A 19,705-nucleotide genomic window follows, 5' to 3' on the forward strand; every position below is an offset into this window, starting at 1 on the left:
CTAACAAATTCTCAACAACAGACATGAAACTAATCCATGCCTGATTTTCTCTTTTATTCATAGTTCCTTCAAAATCTCAGTCCCTCATCAGTTTACGAATTTGAGGTCCAACCAAAATACCTTCTTTTAGCTTCCCTTGGGTGATCGATAGGAATTTAATACAAAGGCAGTTGAAGCAGGGACCTTCCCATGGTAAGGCTTTTGCAAACTGTTTCATCAAACTCAGTCTGATGTGCAAAGACAGTTCTGGGGTCTACCAGTGGTTTATGAACTATGTTCTTTGATCCAGGCAACAGACTGCTCCTCTTTGGCCAGATCTTGATATCCCATTGCTTACTTTTTGCCCAAATGTCTCATTCCTACAAAAAAAAAGGCATTTTTTTGTAGTCAGATTGCTGTCCAAGTAACATGCCTATCACTATAAAGTCAGCAAAGACCAAACAACCATGTTTGGCAAATATAAGTATGAAAAACATTTCATACTTATATTTGCCAACAACTTCAAGTACCTACGTTTATTTCAAATGCACAGAGTGAACTGCTAGAGTTGATCTCTTATTTACTTCCATTGTGGAGCAAAACGCCCTTTGAGACGCCTCATTGATAAATCAATAAAGTCTCAACTGTGTAGGATTGTAACTGATTCCTAAATAGTTCATTATGTCATTCATATTACCAAAAAACCATAGAATTGTCTTCACAAAAGTAAGGGACTAGTTCTTGTTCTCTACATTAGTACCATGAAAAAAAATATATCCCATGTGCTAGAAGATTTTTTGACTTAAGTCTAGAATCAACGGATCTGCAGATTCCTTTGGTAAATTTAAATCTCTTACCAGATCGTTGAGTTCATGCAGACTTCAGTTTCATCTTTCAAAGCTTCACTTTCAACAGACTGTTGCTACATTATCCAATACAAGTGGAGGGAATGGAATCTCCAGGTTATCTCCATGTAAGACTGATCTAATGGCAGATGGAATATTAGGATACACCAGTGTTTCTCAACCTTTTCGTCCTTGCGGCACACTTTTAAAGGTGCTAAAAGTTTTCAGCACACTACAATCATTATTATACTCATGTATATTATATACACATGTATATATATATATATTATAAATATATATAAATATTAAAAATAAAAATTATAATTTATATTAAAATATAATATATATACATATATTCACAAACTGGAAGCTATTTCTGTTAGGTATACTTAATAATACACTTATTATTTCTTTTAAATGCTTTTAATATTCTTTTTTGAACATGCATGGAATATTATTGCAGGAAATTTAAAAGCAAAAAATTATTTAAAAGAACATATATGAAATTTAAAAGAAAATATGTAAAAAATTAACATATTTAAATATAAAAACGAACAAATATAAAATTATAACATTTTAATCAGTGAGATGGTTGGGTTCGATGGGAGGCGCACAGTTTTTTGATACAAGAATTGATTGTGGATAGGCTTACTCTCACCTCTCTTTAACAGACTTTAATCTCTCTCTATCTCTCTCTTTTTTTTTTTTTTTTTTAATTTAATCTCATTTAAAGCAGAAAACCCTGTTTTGCACAAATAGGAAGTGGAAAATGGCAATAAAATTTTAATTGCCTTTTCCAAAATTCGTGGATATTCATTTTAAATTTTGCTAAAATTTTAATTTGTTAGTATTCAAAATTTGCTAATACAGTGAATTCCGGTTATTTGGGCCACCAGTTAATCGGGGCAGCCATTTATTTGGGGCAAATCTTAAAAAACAGAAACCAATCGAGAAAATAGCCAGGGTTTACTTCACTTAATTGGAACAGCATGCCGTTTAATTGGGGCGGGAGACTGCAGCACTGGAGATTACCCTACGATTGTCTCCGACAGTACCACGTGGTTTGGTCGAAATTCTGGAGGTCACAACCATAAAACAATAAAAACAATTAGCAGTCACCTGTTTATTGGGCTTTTCTGTTAGTGAAATCTATCATAAACGGACAGTAAACTCGATCTTATTGAATTTGCGATAATACCGACAGCTGAAATTCTGTGGGTTATTATGGTGAAATGTGCTTACACTTTCATGAAATCTTCAATCATATAAAAAAATTAATTTTCAGATCTTCTCTTCATTCCTATTTTTAAAGCTTTGTAACTCGCTACTCCGTTCTCACTTGCACGTATTGTGTTGCTTGCAATTTGTGTGTGCCATGTTCTTTGTTATTGATTGCTTATCTTTTTGCTGTTTTAATTTTTAACCCCCACCCACAAATGTCAATAAACAGAAATGTCAACTAGTTCGATGCACATATTACAGTAAGTATTAATTATTCCAATTATAACGTATATTCTTCCGATTTTCACGTATCATTTAATTTTTTTAATTGGTAAGGTAATAAAGGGTAAATTTGTGCTTAATATATCTTTGCTTTTATAGACTGTGGATAATATTCCTCCTATTTTTGCTAATTAGAATCGCTGTTTAATAGAATTAAAATTCAATTCACAAACATGATCACAATGACCGGCGCTTACCGCACATCGTATAGTGAACGGTACTTTACTATGGTGACTCCATCGTAACATGATTTGATTGTACAGTGAACCAATTGTAAAGGGGGGGTACATTGTATTTTTAACTATTTACATGAAACTTCGATTAATTGGGGCAGCCGCTTAATCAGGCCAAAATGCATTAGTCCCTATGTGTCCCAAATAACCAGAATGGACTGTATTTAGAATTATTAAAGTGAATTTCCAGCAACTGGTCACTACGGATCTCAGCCAATTCTTCCTCTTGCAGATTAAGTTCTAATGTCGAAGGTTTCTTGTTGCAAATGGGTTACTTTTATCAAGAGATGGAAAGTAATGGGCAATTTTTATCTTTAACAGCTCTAATGTTTCACTTATCACATTTATTTTGGTATAATTTGTTTTGGCAGTCAAAGGGAACATTTCTAATTTTTTTTTAATTTACCTATTTTCTACATATACTCAACTTTTCTTTAAAGGCAAAAAACTTGTCAGTAGAAGTGAGCAAATTTTCCTCTGGGTCTTGCATATTGATATTTAATTCATTAAGCTGCACAAACAAATCTGATAGAAAAGCGAAATCTATAGCACCAAATTTCATCACTTAAATAATCGCAAAATTTTAATTGCTCCAGTGAAAAAAATATGAGTACATTTCCTTTTGATATCCACCGAACCTCAGTATGCATTCTTAAAGGAAAATGATCAGGCTCCAGTTCCTCGCAGAATTTTCCGAAAGTACATTATTTTTTTTTTTGGTCTAGTTTTGATATAATTGACCATTTCAACCACTTGGTTGAGTACAAGTTTTAAATCAGGTACAATTGTCTTCTCTACTAGACCTCTTTGTGAAAAAGAGTGTGTTGTAATAATATTTGAATTGTGTCATTTTCAATAAACCTGACAAATGCTATTAATTGGGCTATCCTGCTAATATCTGTAGAATTATCTACTTGCAATGCAAACAGTCACCCAAAATTATTAATATGTTGAACAACTTGTTCTTCAATATCATCAGAAATTTCTTTTATACACCTGCTAATTGTACCGTTCGAGTGGTACTGTCATTTTTTTCCCAGCTTCCTCTCCCAAATTCTTTTCATGATTACCCAACATGCTAGTAAAATCAGATTTTCTGCAATCAGAGGAGAGTTCTTTTTTTTTTTTTTTTTTTTTTTGCCACCAGTTCGGATACTAAATAGCAGTAGTATAGGCCTGAAATCTTTTAAAATATTCCATAGTTTTGGACAATAAATTCTTGTGTTTCGTATGAAACTGAGGCTGCAATTTACACAGCACCATTGATTCATTCGACAATTTTAAACCACATACTGAACAATCTTGGGTATCAGTATATGAAAATCCCATCATCAAATAGTGATCATATTTACAACAATATGTTTTCTTCTGAAAGAGAATGGGCCTGTGGTACTGGCTTCCATAGTTTAAGTGAAGAATAATACAGCAGGGCCAGTAACTGAGATAAATTTAATAAGTTAAGATTAATACAACAAACTTTCAGAGTGACGAACCCCCTTCCTCAGCAAGTAAAAGTAAAAATGCATGCATACAGAAACCAAACATAACAAACATTAGGAACAGAATAAATACTAAATAGGCTATGCACGCTCAGATGACTAGAAGAGTGTGCACATGAATGCGAGGTTGTACACACATTCATTCACTAGATCGGGCACTTATCTTTGGTGCATGAGGTGTATATGGGATTGCTGCCTGCGTTTGTCTTGCTTCAAAACTATTGACTGTAAAATAGGGTGTACGGTCATTCCATGTCAAGTGGCCTAGGGGTTCCTGCTCGACCATCTTAAAATTTGTTGAAACTTGGTGTGGATGTTTAAACACGTTTCGAATGAAGCTGTGCAAAATTTCAGTTCAAAATATAGTATGCTTGAGGCACCAGAACCTTTTTTGTGGAGGTCACGTGTTATGCAGAATAAATCACAAAAAATTTTCAAAGTTTTTTTTAAGTGTTACTGTTGCACAACGGTGAGAGGTAGTTCTCTGAAACTTGGTATACCTAGTTAACTTTTGGCAGATAATGCAAAACTTTTGGTGTCCAAGCTCAAAAACCTTCACATTTTTTACAATGGAGTCTAAAACTGGCAACCAAAAATTTGTCATGACAAATTTAAGCAAGACTTTTGAAAGTCACAACGTTGAAATAAAAACCTTTGGTACCTTCTTCTTTGGACATTCCACTTACCAACTTCATGAATTCAGCCTAACTAAATATCAGCTCTTATACTTGTTTTCTGGCTGAGATATTTTCTTTCAAAGATTGACTCAAAATTTGACCTAGCTTAAGGGGTAAATATCTTAATGTGGGACACCTTCAATTCTCTCGTTTTTGCCATCACTGGAAAGAGCAGAGTTTTAGCTACAAGGATCATGGTTTATCTGTTTTGTATCTTTGCACTTAAGGCCTTAAAATTAAGCCTAAACATCAAGTAGTTTTATGTGCTGTATTGTTATTTTGTGAGATATTTTTTGTTGCAGAATACTTCCTTAATCCTGCCTAATGTTTAGAATAATCTAGAAGAATTCTTGAATTCCAAAAAAATTTAACATTCTAGAACATTGGAATATTCTAGAATCATACAAAAAAAGTATAAATATCTTATATTTGAACCATGCTGTTATTAATGTGTTGTTTCTTCATGATGAACAGTTTGTTCCTCTATTTTTTATTGTTTGAGTGTAATAAACTTAATTAAGTTTTCATTGCATGCAGAAACATCCACTTATTAGTCAGTATGAAAGCCATGGAATCAGAAGACTTTGCTGGAGATACACTGGACTCCATCAGTCATATGGATAATTCTAAATGTCGTCTGCTATCCTATACATGCAAAACTGGGTTAAAATTATTTAAAGAATTTGAATTTGAAGAACAACAGCTGATAGGTCGACATTGTGGATTAAAACTGGGTGAAGAAGACAGCTGGTCTACATCATGAAGCTTTGCTTTTGACAAAATTTTTGCAGTGTTCGTGTTACAATCCTTTCCAGAAGAAAAATCATATGGTGAAAAAACGTTTACAACCAATTTATTTGTCAATGGCAGACTACCTAAAAAAACCTAACAAAGTAGACATAAAACCAGGCCAGAAGCTGTGCTCATCATGCCGAAAAGAGTCTAACAGCCGAAAAACAGCAACAGGAACATCAACATCAGACCATGATGACAAAATGCATGTAGTGCAAGTCATCAGTATGGAAATTGCTTAGATCATAATGAGCTGCTGAAAGAATTGAAAGAAAAGTTGATGGTATCAAGTCATTCAGAAAAATTTCAAATATTAACTCCGTAGCCGAGTGGTCAGGAGCGGGAGTGCAGTAGCACACGCTCTTTGAGTAGACCGGGGTTCAAGCCCCTGACTGCTGAATACGGTCAATCTGCCAACCCGCACTGGACCAGCGTGGTAGATTATGGTCCGTTTCCCTCAACATGAATTGTTGAGGAGGCTTCCATCCTGCAGTGGATTGATAATGGCTGCACTTAACTTTTTTTTTTTTTTACCAGTTAGTTGGCCCATAAAGAAAACAATGTAAGAGTTTAGTGTCTCAGAAAGAATGGTCAAGAAAGCTAGAAAACTTAAAGCAGAAGGAATCATGGCCATACCTGGAAAAAAGCTTTGAGCAAGTAAAGCAAAAGGTAATGCAATTTTTTGAAGATGATGAATTTAGTCTGATATGCCCTGGAACGAAAGATTATATTTCCATTAGAAATGCAGATGGAATAAAAATCAAATGCAAAAGCAACTACTACTCAGCAACTTGAAGGAAATGTTTATAACTTATCAAGATAGAAATGGATCTGACATTGGATTTTCTAAATTTTGTGAACTTTGACCCAAGTGGTGTGTCACAGTTGGTGCACCAGGAACACATTCTGTATGTGTATGCACAATCCATCAAAATGTCAAGTTAATGCTAGCAGCAAGTCCTGTTGAATGTGATTTGGAGTCTGTGATATGGAGTCACAGGAAATTGGAGTCACAGGATTTGGAAAACGGTCTGTGATTTGGAGTCAAAAGATTGTATGCTTCATCGGTGTGAAAAATGTCCAGGAATAAATGAATTAAAAAAGTTTCTAGAGAATATTTTTGAAAACAATGAACCAGAAGATACTATTGAATTCAAGCAATGGATACACACTGACAGAGAGACACTGAACACAAAGCAATTAACAGAAGATTTTATTGAAGAGTTGAGTACAAAGATATCTAACCTTTCCTGTCAACACTACATTGCTTAACATCAAAGCTACCATTTGAAGTCAACAAAGAAAAGCCTAATGACAGGAGAATTGGTCATCTTGATGGATTTTGCAGAAAATTATTCATTTGTTATGCAAGATGCTTCAAGGGTTCCACTGGGAGAATAGCCATTCTACATTGCATCCATTTGTCATTTTTTACAAGGATGTAGAACTTCAGAATATAAGTTTCTGCATAAACAGTGACTGCCTTCGACATGACACAATTGCAGTACATGTTTTTCTAACCAACTTAATTGAATATCTGAAGAGTTTCATGACAGACATCAGGCACATTTACTACTTCAGTCACGGTTCTGCAGCTCAATACAAGGATTTCAAGAATTTTATTAACTTTTGTCATCATCAGAAGGATTTTGATATCAGTGCTGAATGGAATTTGACACTAGCCATTGAAAGTCACCATGTGATGGAATTGGTGGAACAATAAAATGATTGGCAGCACGTGCAAGTCTCCAATGCCCAATTGAAAACCAAATCCTGACACCAAGAAACATGTTTGAATTTTGTGACAAGCATGTGACTGGAATAAAATTCTGTTTTATTTCTAGAGAGGAAATTGAGCAAGTAAGGCCATTTCAAGAGAAAAGATTCATGGACGGTCACTATTGCTGGAACAAGAGAAAATCGTCAGTTCATTCCTAGTGATGCAAGACAGATTCATGTTTGCAGAGTATCAAATGACACACCATCATCATTTGTAGATCAGACTAGTGAAACCAATATGCAATATGTACCAATTGTTAATTTACAACCTGGCCAATTCAATGCCTGTATTTATGACAATAATTCGTGGAATGGAAATATTTGTGAAGTTTCATTTGAAGAACATAATGTATTGGTAAATTTCATGCATCCTCATGGAGTGGCTCGCTCATTTCACTGGCCTGCTAGACATGTCTGCTGGATTCCTGAACAACAGATTATTGCCAATCTTTCAGCTCAAAAACAACAATGGGACGACAATATAGCTTGCCTGAAGTAGTAATATCAACCATCAATGAAAAATTCCAGTCCATTACAGAGCAGTGATTCAATATCCTCACACTCACTTGCTTATTTCAAATTGTATTGTTTTTTAAATAAATTTTGTTAGAGTTATAACTTCTTTCAAGCTTAGAAACCAATAGAACATCATCTTTATGCTTGGAATTCTGAATAAAGACCACTTTTCAGGTTGGGAACTTGCACTAAACAAACCCATGCAATTTCTTTTCTTGCCATTTGCACCCCTAATGTAAAAAATACAGATCTTTTTGTGCATTGGCAATATATCCTTTCTCCTTTAACCAAAGGGCAGAGTAATTGCAGAAAATTTAACTCTTGTAAATGCAACAGTTCTGTCCTTATTGAGATGTGAAACTTCATCAAATAAGTATGCAAATATTATGTGGAAAATAAATGTTTTAAGGCCATTTTTTTTGGCCTTAAGTAGCAAGACAGAAAACTGAAAAACCATGATTCTTGTTGCTTAAAACTTGCTCTTTCCAATGGTGGCAAAAATGAGAGAATTGAAGGTGTCCCACATTAAGATATTTGCCCCTTAAGTTAGGAGAAATTTGACTCTCAAATTTTGAGTCAATCTTTAAAGGAAAATATCTCAGCCAGAAAAAAAAGTATAAGAGCTGATATTTAGTTAGGCTGAATTCATGCAGTTGGTAAGAGTAAAGACCAAAGAAGAAGGTACCAAAGGTTTCTATTTCAAAGTTAGTTATGACTTTAAAAGTCTTGCTTAAATTTGTCGCGACAAATTTTTGGTGCCAGATTTAGACCACATTGTAAAATATGTGAAGGTTTTTGAGCCTGGACACCAAAAGTCTTGCATTCTCTTCTAAAATTTAAATAGGTATACGAAGTTTAAGAGCACTGCCTCTCAATGTTGTGCAACAGTATACACTTAAAACTGAAAATTTTTTGCGATTTGCTCCGCATAACACAAATGACGGTGTTCGCAGGCCAGCCGCTAGTTAGTCCGCCGGACAGAACCTACCAGTAACTCTTTAGGAGGCTTCCGGATCAGCTAGTGTATAATCTTGCTGCCTCTACCCTGCCAGATAGTGAATGGAGGGAATCCGAGTACTGCATATGTGGGAGGGCCAATGTCGAGGCCACATTATGTCAAGGATCTGGGAATATTCTTACCGTGTTCATAAAAAAATAAGAAGTTTACCTCAATATAGTACGTAGAACACTTCCATATGATACGCTCAAGAAATTAAAATGAAAAAATCAAAAAAAAAAAAAATTTACATTAGAGTAACAAATAATTTAAAAAATAATTAAAAATCAATTTAACCCAATTGAAACTCAATTTAACGAAAAAATTGCAAAACGATTTTTCTTCCTTAATGGATTTTTCTCCCTTTAATGGAGCAAAATTACGTTAAATTAACACCAAGGAAGCAAAATCGTTTTGCAATTTTTTTCGTTTAAATTTTTTTAATTGCGTTAAACTGAGTTTTATTGTGTTAAATTGAGTTTTATTTTTTAAATTATTTTTACTCTAATGTAAGTTTTTCGATTTTTTTTGTTTTAATTTCTGGAGAGTATCATACGGAAGTGTTCTACGTACTATATTGAGGTAAACTTCTCTTATTATTTTACAAATATTGATATCAACGTAGAACGTATTGAGCATTACAGCTCTGGTTCATACCATCTAATTCTTACCATGTGTACGCCATATCCAAAAATTTCATTACTACATACAGCAGATCCCATCCCACTTTTTCTTAATATTGAATACACCATGAATTGTCAAACTAATAGAGTAAGCTTATCTGCGAAAAGATCTAAAACCTCCCAAACACTTCCTAGTTCGTTTCACAAATTAAAATCTCAACAACATCCATTTCCACTTGCAGTCTGCCAAACCCCATGTACTTTTTCTGATAGAATCTCAGTTATCGGCTGATTCAACTACTGCTCGTCTCAGTTGCCCAAATTATTCCATCTATGATTCCTTTTTCCTCAAAGGTGTTACTTGTGCATATGTTCGTTCTGATATTCCCTGTCAGAGACTTGGTAATTTGGAATCTCCTCTTTTCGATCTTCTCTGGCTTAAAATTTCTCTACCCCATTGTGTCAAATTCATCTGTTGTCTCTACCGTTCTCCCAACTCCACTAATCACTTGGAACATTCTGACTTCCTCTCTTTGAAACTTGAATTTCTCCAGTCCTACTTTCCTAACAGTGAGGTAATTTTCCTTGCTGATTTTAATGTTCACAACTCCAGTTGGTTTCCATTTTCTAGTCACATAGACCCAGCTGGTCGAGTTGCTGAAGCTTTTTCAATTATTAATGACCTCGCACAGATTGTTCATTTACCTACCAGAATACCAGACAACACACTTGATCTTTTTTCTCACAAACAATCCTAAGTACATAGTTGAGGTAAGTGGTCCTCTAGGCACCTCAGGTCACAACTTGATGATGGTCTCTTCTCCAATGGAACCTTTCTCTCGTGGCCATTCTCAACATCATGTTGTTTGACATAACAAGAATGCAAAATGGGATGACGTGTGAAATTTCTTTTCTTCTTTTCCTTGGTTGGACTACTGTTTCAAATCTTTTGATGTCAATATTTGCTCAGATCGTGCAAGTGAAATTATTCTTGTAGGGATGGAACCTTTATTCCACACTCCACCTTAAAATTTCATCCTTTATCGAAACCTTGGTTTTCCAACAAATGTGCTAAGGCAGTTTAAGAGAAGAATGTTACATATCATACAGGCTAAGAGTAGAAAACTTGCTTCATGCCCAAACAGTAGCCAAGCATTCTGGTCTCTTGCAAAAGCTATTGGCCACAACTTTTGCTCATCTCTGTCAAAACCAAATGGGTCTATTGCCATTTAAGTGAAAATAAAGCTGACCTGCTAGCATCCTATTTTTCTCCAAACTCGTATACTTATGATCTTGATAAACCATCTCACACCATTCCCAGTACATTCCATTCAATGCCTCCTGTGGTCTTCCATCAGAAAATGTCATAAGGCATTTGATCTATCTTGATGCTAGGAAAGCTCTAGGTTGTGATGGTACTTCTCCACTAGTTCTTAAAACCTGTGCTCCTGAACTTACTCCTGTTCTGTGTGGCCTTTTTTCACTTTATGCCAAAAGTGTTTTTCCTTCTGCTTGGAAATTTGCTCATATGCAGCCAGTTCCTAAAAAGGGTGACAAATTCCTCACAGAGATTCCTCACACAAATTCCTCAGAGTCATCTACCATAGGTGGTAGATGACTCTCATCAACCGGTGAAATACCACCACTTTGCTTATTGGAGGCTTGAAATGGTGGAACCCATGTTTAGTCTCTAGAGCTAAGTTCCAGTCAACCTTTCCCTATCTCTTCCATCATGATTGATGACTTTTGAGGTTAAGATGAACGTCGTGGCGAGATCCAATATTCCTTACATTTCGAGGGTACAGCTCTAAAACGGTGTTCGCAGGCGGGCCGCTAGTGTATTAACTAATACACCGGACTGAACCTATTGGTAACTCTCTAGGAAGCTTCCGGATCAGCCAGTGTATAATCTTGCTGCCTCTACTCTGCCAGATATTGACTAGAGGGAGTCCGAGTGGTGTGTATGCAGGGAGCATTGTCGAGGCCACGTTATGTCAAGGATCTGGGTATATTCTTACCACATGTACGCCATATCCAAAAATTTCATTACTTCATACAGCATGTCCCACCTACTTCTCCTTACTATTGAATACACTATGAATTGTCAAACTAATAGAGCAAGCTTATCTGCGAAAAGATCTAAACCTCCCAAGGACTTCCCAATTCATTTCACAAATATACGTGGTCTCAATTCTAATCTCAACGATGTCCATTTCCACTTGCAGTCTGCCAAACCCCATGTACTTTTTCTGACAGAATCTCAGTTATCGGTTGATTCATCTACTGCTCATCTCAGATGCCCAAATTATTTGCTGTATGATTCCTTTCGCCTCAAAGGTGGTACTTGTGCAGATGTCCGTTCTGATATTCCCTGTCAGAGACTTGGCAATTTGGAATCTCCTCTCTTTGATCTTCTCTGGCTTAAAATCTCTCTACCTCATTGTGTCAAATTCATCTGTTGTCTCTACCGTTCTCCCAACTCCACTAATCACTTGGCTCTTTGACTTCCTCTCTTTGCAACTTGACTTTCTCCAGTCCAACTTTCCTAACAGTGAAGTAATTTTCCTTGGTGATTTTAATGTTCACAACTCCAGCTGGCTTCCGTTTTCTAGTCACACCGACCCAGCAGGTCGAGATGCTGAGGCTTTTGCAATTACTAATGACCTAGCACAGATTGTTCATTAACTACAAGAATACCGGACAATCCTAATCATACAGCCAATACGCTTGATCTTTTTCTCACAAACAACCCTTCTAAGTACACGGTCGAAGTGAGAGGTCCTTTACTCACTTCAGATCACAACTTGGTGATTGTCTCTTCTCCAATGGAACCTTTATCTCATGGCTATTCCCAACCACGTGTTGTTTGGCATTACAAGAATGCAAAATGGGATGACCTGCGAGACTTCTTTTCTTCTTTTCCTTGGTCGGATTACTGTTTCAAAACTTCTGATGTCAACATTTGCTCAGATCGTGTCAGTGAAATTATTCTTGTAGGAATGGAATCCTTTATCCCACACTCCACTTTAAAATCTCGTCCTTTATCTAAACCTTGGTTTTCCAATAAATGTGCTAAGGCTGTCCAAGAGAAGAATGTTGCATATCGTAATTCGCTTGTTTCTAATTCTTCAGTTTCATTTTCTCCCTACACCAAAGCTCGCAACAGTTGTAAAGCAGTTATTAACCAGTCCAAACTAGAGTTTGAACAGGCTAAGAGTAGAAAACTTGCTTCTTGCCCTAATGGTAGCCGAGCATTCTGGTCTCTTGCCAAAGCTATTGGCCGCAACTTTTGCCCATCTATACTCCCACCTCTGTCCAAACCAGATGGTTCTGTTGCCACTTCAGCCAAGGATAAAGCTGACCTTCTAGCATCCCATTTTTCTTCCAGCTCATGTATTAATCATCTTGGTAAAACACCTCCCACCATTCCCAACACGCTCCATTCAATGCCTCCTGTGGTCTTCCGTCAAAAGGATATCAGAAGGATTTTGATGAATCTTGATGCTAAGAAAGCTCCAGGTCCTGATGGTATTTCTCCACTTGTTCTCAAAACCTGTGCTCCTGAACTTACTCTTATTCTTTGCTGCCTTTTTTCACTTTCTTATTCCAAAGGTGTTTTTCCTTCTGCTTGGAAATTTGCTCATATCCAGCCAGTTCCTAAAAAGGGTGACAAATCCCTCCCATCCAATTATCGTCCCATTGCAATTACTTCTACTCTTTCTAAAGTAATGGAGAAATCAATTAACCGCCAACTCTTAAACTACCTAGAAACCTTCCGTCTGATCAAGGATCACCAGTATGGATTCCGTCAGTGTCGATCCACTGGAGATATTCTGGCTTATGTTACCCATTTATGGACTAATTCAATGGAAAGGTTCGGTGAAACACAATTAGTTGCTCTTGACATCTCAAAGGCTTTTGATCGTGTTTGGCATAAAGGTCTTCTAAACAAGCTTCCATCTTATGATTTGCCAACTGTTTTTAGTAATTGGTTATCCAGTTTTCTCTCTGATCGCTCACTGAGGGTGATGGTAGATGGCTCTCTGTCTTCTAACTTCTCCACTAATGCCGGTGTCCCCCAAGGTTCAGTTCTTTCCCCCACTCTTTTCCTCTTGTATATCAATGACCTTCTTCCATTGACTGGAAATCCTATCCATAGTTTTGCCGATGATAGCACATTGCATTCAACTTTCCATTTTGAGAAACCTTGTCCTGCTCAATCAGCTTCAACTTCTCGAAAATCTGCTACCAATTCCTTAAATGCCGATCTTCAGGTAATTCGCCAGTGGGGCAAAGACAACTTAGTTGATTTCAACCCTTCTAAAACTCAGTCTTGTCTTATATCTCGCAAAAAGGATTCTTCTACTCCTATGCTTATCTTTAGTGACACTCCGATTTCTAGGCAAAATGATATATCTCTTTTGGGGATTACCCTGACTTCTAATCTCTCTTGGCACAAGCACATTACAAATATTGCTTCCTCTGCATCTAAAAAACTTGGTTTTCTCTTTCGCTCTCGGCGTTACTTTTCTTCCAAACAGCTGCTCACTCTGTATAAATCGCAAATTCGCCCTGCCATGGAATATTGTTCCCATATCTGGGGTGGTGCCCCCAAAACCTCTCTCCGGCTTCTTGATTCCATTCAGAAGAGGGCAGTTAGGTTAATTAATGATTCATCTCTAACAGAGTCTCTCCACTCACTTTCTCATAGACGCACTGTTTCTGCTGCATGCCTCTTCTACAGATACTTCCATGGGCACTGTTCTTCTGAATTGGCTTCTATAATTCCTGCTCTCTCTTTCAAAACAGTTCGAACACGTGCCGCCACCAGCCAACATCCATTTACTGTCCAACATCAAACCCACAGAACCAACTTTTCATCTTCCTCATTTATTCATTCAACTGCCGTTTTCTGGAACAACCTTCCTTCATACGTATTTCCTGAAAATTACAACCTACAGAAGTTCAAGTCCAATGTCAACAAATATCTTCTTTCGTCTTCTTAACCTCAAACCCAAGCACGATACTAAGTACTATAGGTCCTAATACCTCTCGTGTTTGGGGTTCACATAAAAAAAAAAAAAAAAAAAAACACTCAATTATCATCCCATTGCACTTACTTCTACTCTTTCTGAAGTAATGGAGAAATCAATTAATCAACTATTTAGAAACCTTCCATCTGATCAATGATTACCAGTGTGGATTCCATCAATGTTTGATCCACTGCTGATATTTTGGCTGATATTACCCATCTATGGGCAAATTCAATGGAAAAATTTGGCGAAACTCAAGCAGTTGACATTTCAATGGCTTTTGATTGTGTTTGGCATAAAGTTCTTTTAAATCAGATTCCATCTTATGGTTTGCTCAACTATTTTTTGTAATTGGATATCCAATTACAAAAAACGCTTGTAATTAAACAAATTCAAGTTATTAAGCATTGACCAAGATGGTGGCCATGTCGAACAGTTATTATCTGTAATCATTTGGCAAATAAAAATTTAATGTTTAAGATTTACAATACCGATTTTAGCTTTATTCAGTCACTTGTAGATAAAAGCTACTAAATTTAAAAAGCGAACAAGGACTTTATGGACACAGTGTCAATTGTTTCTTCATATTTCATATTTTAATGACAGAATGAAAAATATATACACATACAGAAATTTATTACCTTTAGAGTCACTAAGTGTTCTGGATGTGGTGTAATGTTCAACAGCTGAGCCAAGGTATTTACACCCTCCTTGAATTCTGGACTTTCAACTAGAGAGAGAGAGAGTCACATTTTACTTCAAATCTTTTAATATTTTTAAATTTGTACATATTAAAGGTAGATGAAATACTTTTTTTCTAATTTAAAATTAGCTACAAATTGGAAAACAGAGACCACTTATTTTAATCATGAGGTTCAACTTAGAGGAAGCAAAACATACCACCTGAATATAATTACTACACATACAACGAGATAGCTTTCATCGATGAAACTGTTTGCACAAATCTCAGCAGCTCTCACCAAGATGTTTGAATAACAGAGAGAGAGAGAGAGAGAGAGAGAGAGGTACAAAACAGTATCTTATGTAGCACAGCTCCTAAACAATAATTCAACTCCACTGTGTTCCTCTGTGAGGTTAAAAGAACACTGTTAAATGTCAGGCATGTGTATTGTGATGCTTGTGAGAGTTTGTTTGGATTTTGTTGGTTTGTTATACTTAACTATCAGAAAGCAGCAATCACCTGGATGGCTACTTCCTATTACATATCTCTGCCATGGAGGAGGCAGAGATATGTACTGGGAAGTACAGATCTCATCTCAGACAGGGCAGCATGCCACAACAAGTATGGCATACAGCCCTTCCAAAGACAGATGGACAAAAAAATAATTAATAAATAAATAAATAAAGATAAATAAGGACAGAAAAAATTTATAAACAAAAAAAAAAAAAAAAAAAATGAAAAAAATTTTTCCTGCGACTAAAGCCCAACCTAGAGGTGCCAGCATTAAAAACACACACACACACAATATATATATATATATATATATATATATTATTCTTTTGTAATATGATAATTCATGTTGTATTTTATTTTTAATATGCTTTTATAGTAGTTTTACTTAATTTATTTCTATCTCTAGCTTTTTCTGTTGTCCCAGTAGCTGTTTTAGCAATGCATGGGTACGAACAGAGTACATATTGTTATTCTTTTTGTATTATCATTCTATTGTGGTTTATTCCGTCTTTGTTCATTTTCTTAATTATAGGTATTTTCTACTCATAGGTATTATAGTTAATACATTACTGGTCTTTAAGCTAGCCTAATCTCGGTTATCTTAATTTCCCATGGCCTATACATTCAGGATTTTTCAACTTGTTACGTATTGCTAAAAAAAGTCATATCAATTATTGATGAAAAACTGTAGCAATACTATTTTAAAACAATATGATATAATATTAAACATATTTATACGTTTTTGTATTACATCTTTATACATTTTTGTATTACATCACATGGACGTCAATCCCCTACTTCATCGGGGGCTTTGAGCGGATTGACGGTCCATTCGATGTAATGCATTTCTTACTTACCCGTTTCTGTTTGCATCTATCACAGCTTTGCTATTTTATCCAATTACTAAATTCTAAGTTTCTATTTTTAATTTTTTGGTCCCATGTTTATCTTAATTGTTATTAGTTAAATCAGTATTATTTATTATAAATTTATTATGAACCAAATTAATTCCCCATAATTTCTACAGCAACTGTGATAGAATACACAAAGCCCAACGGGTAAGTTGCCCGAGGTAAGGCATAAAATAAATGTAAAAATAAAAATAAATGTAAAAATTATGTAAATACGCAACTAAGTAAATTCATTGAAATCCAACTACAAAACCACCATAATAGACATTGGCCTGAAGATCGGGGACTTTGGCCAATACACCATCGGCACACAACCTAATGGAAGTGAAACCTAATGGAAGTAACACATTGAAACGTCAATGCGACTGCACAATAAAAATAGCCATCCTTAAAACAAGTTAAGGGCGGGAAACTTCCCTTTTTCGACTCTTCGACTCTACGACCTCCATTGAAACACATCAAGTAAGTAATGTTATTGCAATACAGTATATTAAATAAACTTACCCGTTGGGCTTTGTGTATTCTATCACAGTTGCTGTAGAAATTATGGGGAATTAATTTGGTTCATAATAAATTTATAATAAATAATACTGATTTAACTAATAACAATTAAGATAAACATGGGGCCAAAAAATTAAAAATAGAAACTTAGAATTTAGTAATTGGATAAAATAGCAAAGCTGTGATAGATGCAAACAGAAACGGGTAAGTAAGAAATGCATTACATCGAATGGACCGTCAATCCGCTCAAAGCCCCCAATGAAGTAGGGGATTGACGTCCGTGTGATGTAATACAAAAATGTATAAAGATGTAATACAAAAACGTATAAATATGTTTAATATTATATCATATTGTTTTAAAATAGTATTGCTACAGTTTTTCATCAATAATTGATATGACTTTTTTTAGCAATACGTAACAAGTTGAAAAATCCTGAATGTATAGGCCATGGGAAATTAAGATAACCGAGATTAGGCTAGCTTAAAGACCAGTGATGTATTAACTATAATACCTATGAGTAGAAAATACCTATAATTAAGAAAATGAACAAAGACGGAATAAACCACAATAGAATGATAATACAAAAAGAATAATTATATATATATATATATATGTATATATATATATATATATATATATATACAGGGCAATTCAGGAGGAATAGTAAATATTTTGGGAGGTTATAGTATTGATTATTCTGAATAAACAAGTTCGCATAAGCATGTCTAATTCTCAATGGATACAGAGATACAGCTGTTTGAAACTGGTGTGCACAAAAGCATTGAGAGGTATTAAAGAACAATAAATGACTTGTGTGTATTTATTGACTTTTTCAATGATACAAAACAAATAATTAACAATTTTTTTTAAAGTTCACAATACATGTTGGAAAATTCCACCGCTAACCTCAATGCACTTTGCAACTGTTGTGGTAATATGACGTGTTATTCTGAGGTTGTCTTGGCATTCCTTTATGAGGGCAGCAGTATCTAAAATGCGAGTGAGCAATTCATCTCTTGTATTCACCTTTTCTTTGTATACTGCACTTTTCATTCATCCATTCCCACAAACAAAAATCTAATGGAGTTAGGTTTGGAGACCTTGGTGGCCAATGAACTGGACAACAGCAGCCGCTCCATCATTCAGGGAAAGTTTGATTTAGATATTGTATCACCAGAAGGATATAATGTGCAGGAGCTCTGTCATGCTGAAAGTACATACCAATCCTTGTAGCCAAGGGAACATCCTCCAATAGTAGTGGAAGTTCATTCTGCAGAAATTCTAGGTAAATGGGCCCTGTAAGACGATTTTGTAACACAACAGGCTCAATCAACTGATTGTTGATGATACTGCACCACACATTTACAGAGAAGCAATGTTGAAATTTTGTTTCTACAGTGGCATGTGGATTTTCGTCTGACCACCTATGAGAGTTACAGTGTTGCTGATACCGTCAAGGGTGACAGTAGCTTCATTGCTGAAGAGTATTAATGGAATTAATCAGCGATTAGCATTTACACACCGACAAAATTCCAATCGCTGGGCGTTGTCTCCTAGTTGAATGTGTTGCACCCGCTGTATGGCCGACCGGGCTAGCCGAGCGGGTAAAGTACCTGCCCGGCAACCCAAAGGTCGCGGGTTCGATTCCCGCCTCGGGCTTGGATCAAAGTACTGCAAAAACCTTGGGAGGTGCAATATGGCCACAGAAGCCGATGCGCCAACAACTACCAAATCAAATCAAAAAAAAATCAACCCGCTGTATGTGAAATGGATACAAGCTGTGCTTACGCAGTGTTCACCATACCTTGTCTGTGGAACACCGACAAGAGTATGGCAAACATTAATAGTAGGACTACATTCTACCAACTGAAGAATGTGTTCTATTTCATCCACATTTTGTTCAATTGCACATTTAGAAGAAATGAGTGCTGGGAACTGTACTAGTCTCATGTAGTTTGGTGTAAACACTCTTGAAACCAGTATTTTGCGGTCAGGAAACAGTCAATGGTATTCTCTACAAGCAGCAGTAGCACTTCCACCACAAAAACCATATCGGCATATTCAGCATGTGTGGCATTCTTAACACTTTAACACCAAACAGCATCAGGTTATAACTGCTTCTTAGTCACATCTGATTCATGGAGCTGTGCACACCATTTTCAAACATCTGTATCTCCGTATCCATTGAGAATTGGAGACATATTTATACAAACTATTTTACTCAGAATAATTGATACTATAACCTCCCAAAATATATACTATTCCTCCTCCTGAATCTCCCTCTGTGTGTGTGTGTGTGTGTGTGTGTGTGTGTGTGTGTGTGTGTGTGTGTGTGTGTGTGTGTGTAAATTATTCGTAAAAAAAAATTCTTATAAATGAATTGTGTGTGTGTATATATATATACATATATATGTTCTAGATATGATAGAATATGGTAGTGTAAAAATATATTGGATTAGCAATGAGGTAGCAGGTTGAGTGAGATAAGGTGCGATCTGCGGAAGACCTGTGCATCAAAACCACCCAAGTAAAGTGCAAAGGCCAACGCCGGCACTGTGGCAAAATGAGATAAAACGTAAAGTAAAAAGAGATAAAAGTAGTAATGGTAGTAACATAAAATT

At 35.8% G+C, this 19,705-nt stretch overlaps 1 protein-coding gene across 1 annotated transcript in view; it reads right to left on the reverse strand.

Annotated features, from left to right (window-relative positions):
• The window catches only part of LOC150088173 (tRNA-splicing ligase complex subunit RTRAF), a 124,388-nt gene that overhangs the window by 44,838 nt on the left and 59,845 nt on the right, over positions 1-19,705 (reverse strand). The window contains exon 5 of the mRNA XM_090370600.1: positions 15,118-15,206. Within this exon, the coding sequence (XP_090226726.1) occupies positions 15,118-15,206 (89 nt within the window). The remainder of the gene's footprint in view (positions 1-15,117; positions 15,207-19,705) is intronic.

This window comes from Mastigoproctus giganteus, chromosome 3 (genome assembly GCF_048544385.1).
Source record: "Mastigoproctus giganteus isolate SK-2022 chromosome 3, ASM4854438v1, whole genome shotgun sequence".
In the NCBI taxonomy this organism is placed as follows: domain Eukaryota; kingdom Metazoa; phylum Arthropoda; class Arachnida; order Uropygi; family Thelyphonidae; genus Mastigoproctus; species Mastigoproctus giganteus.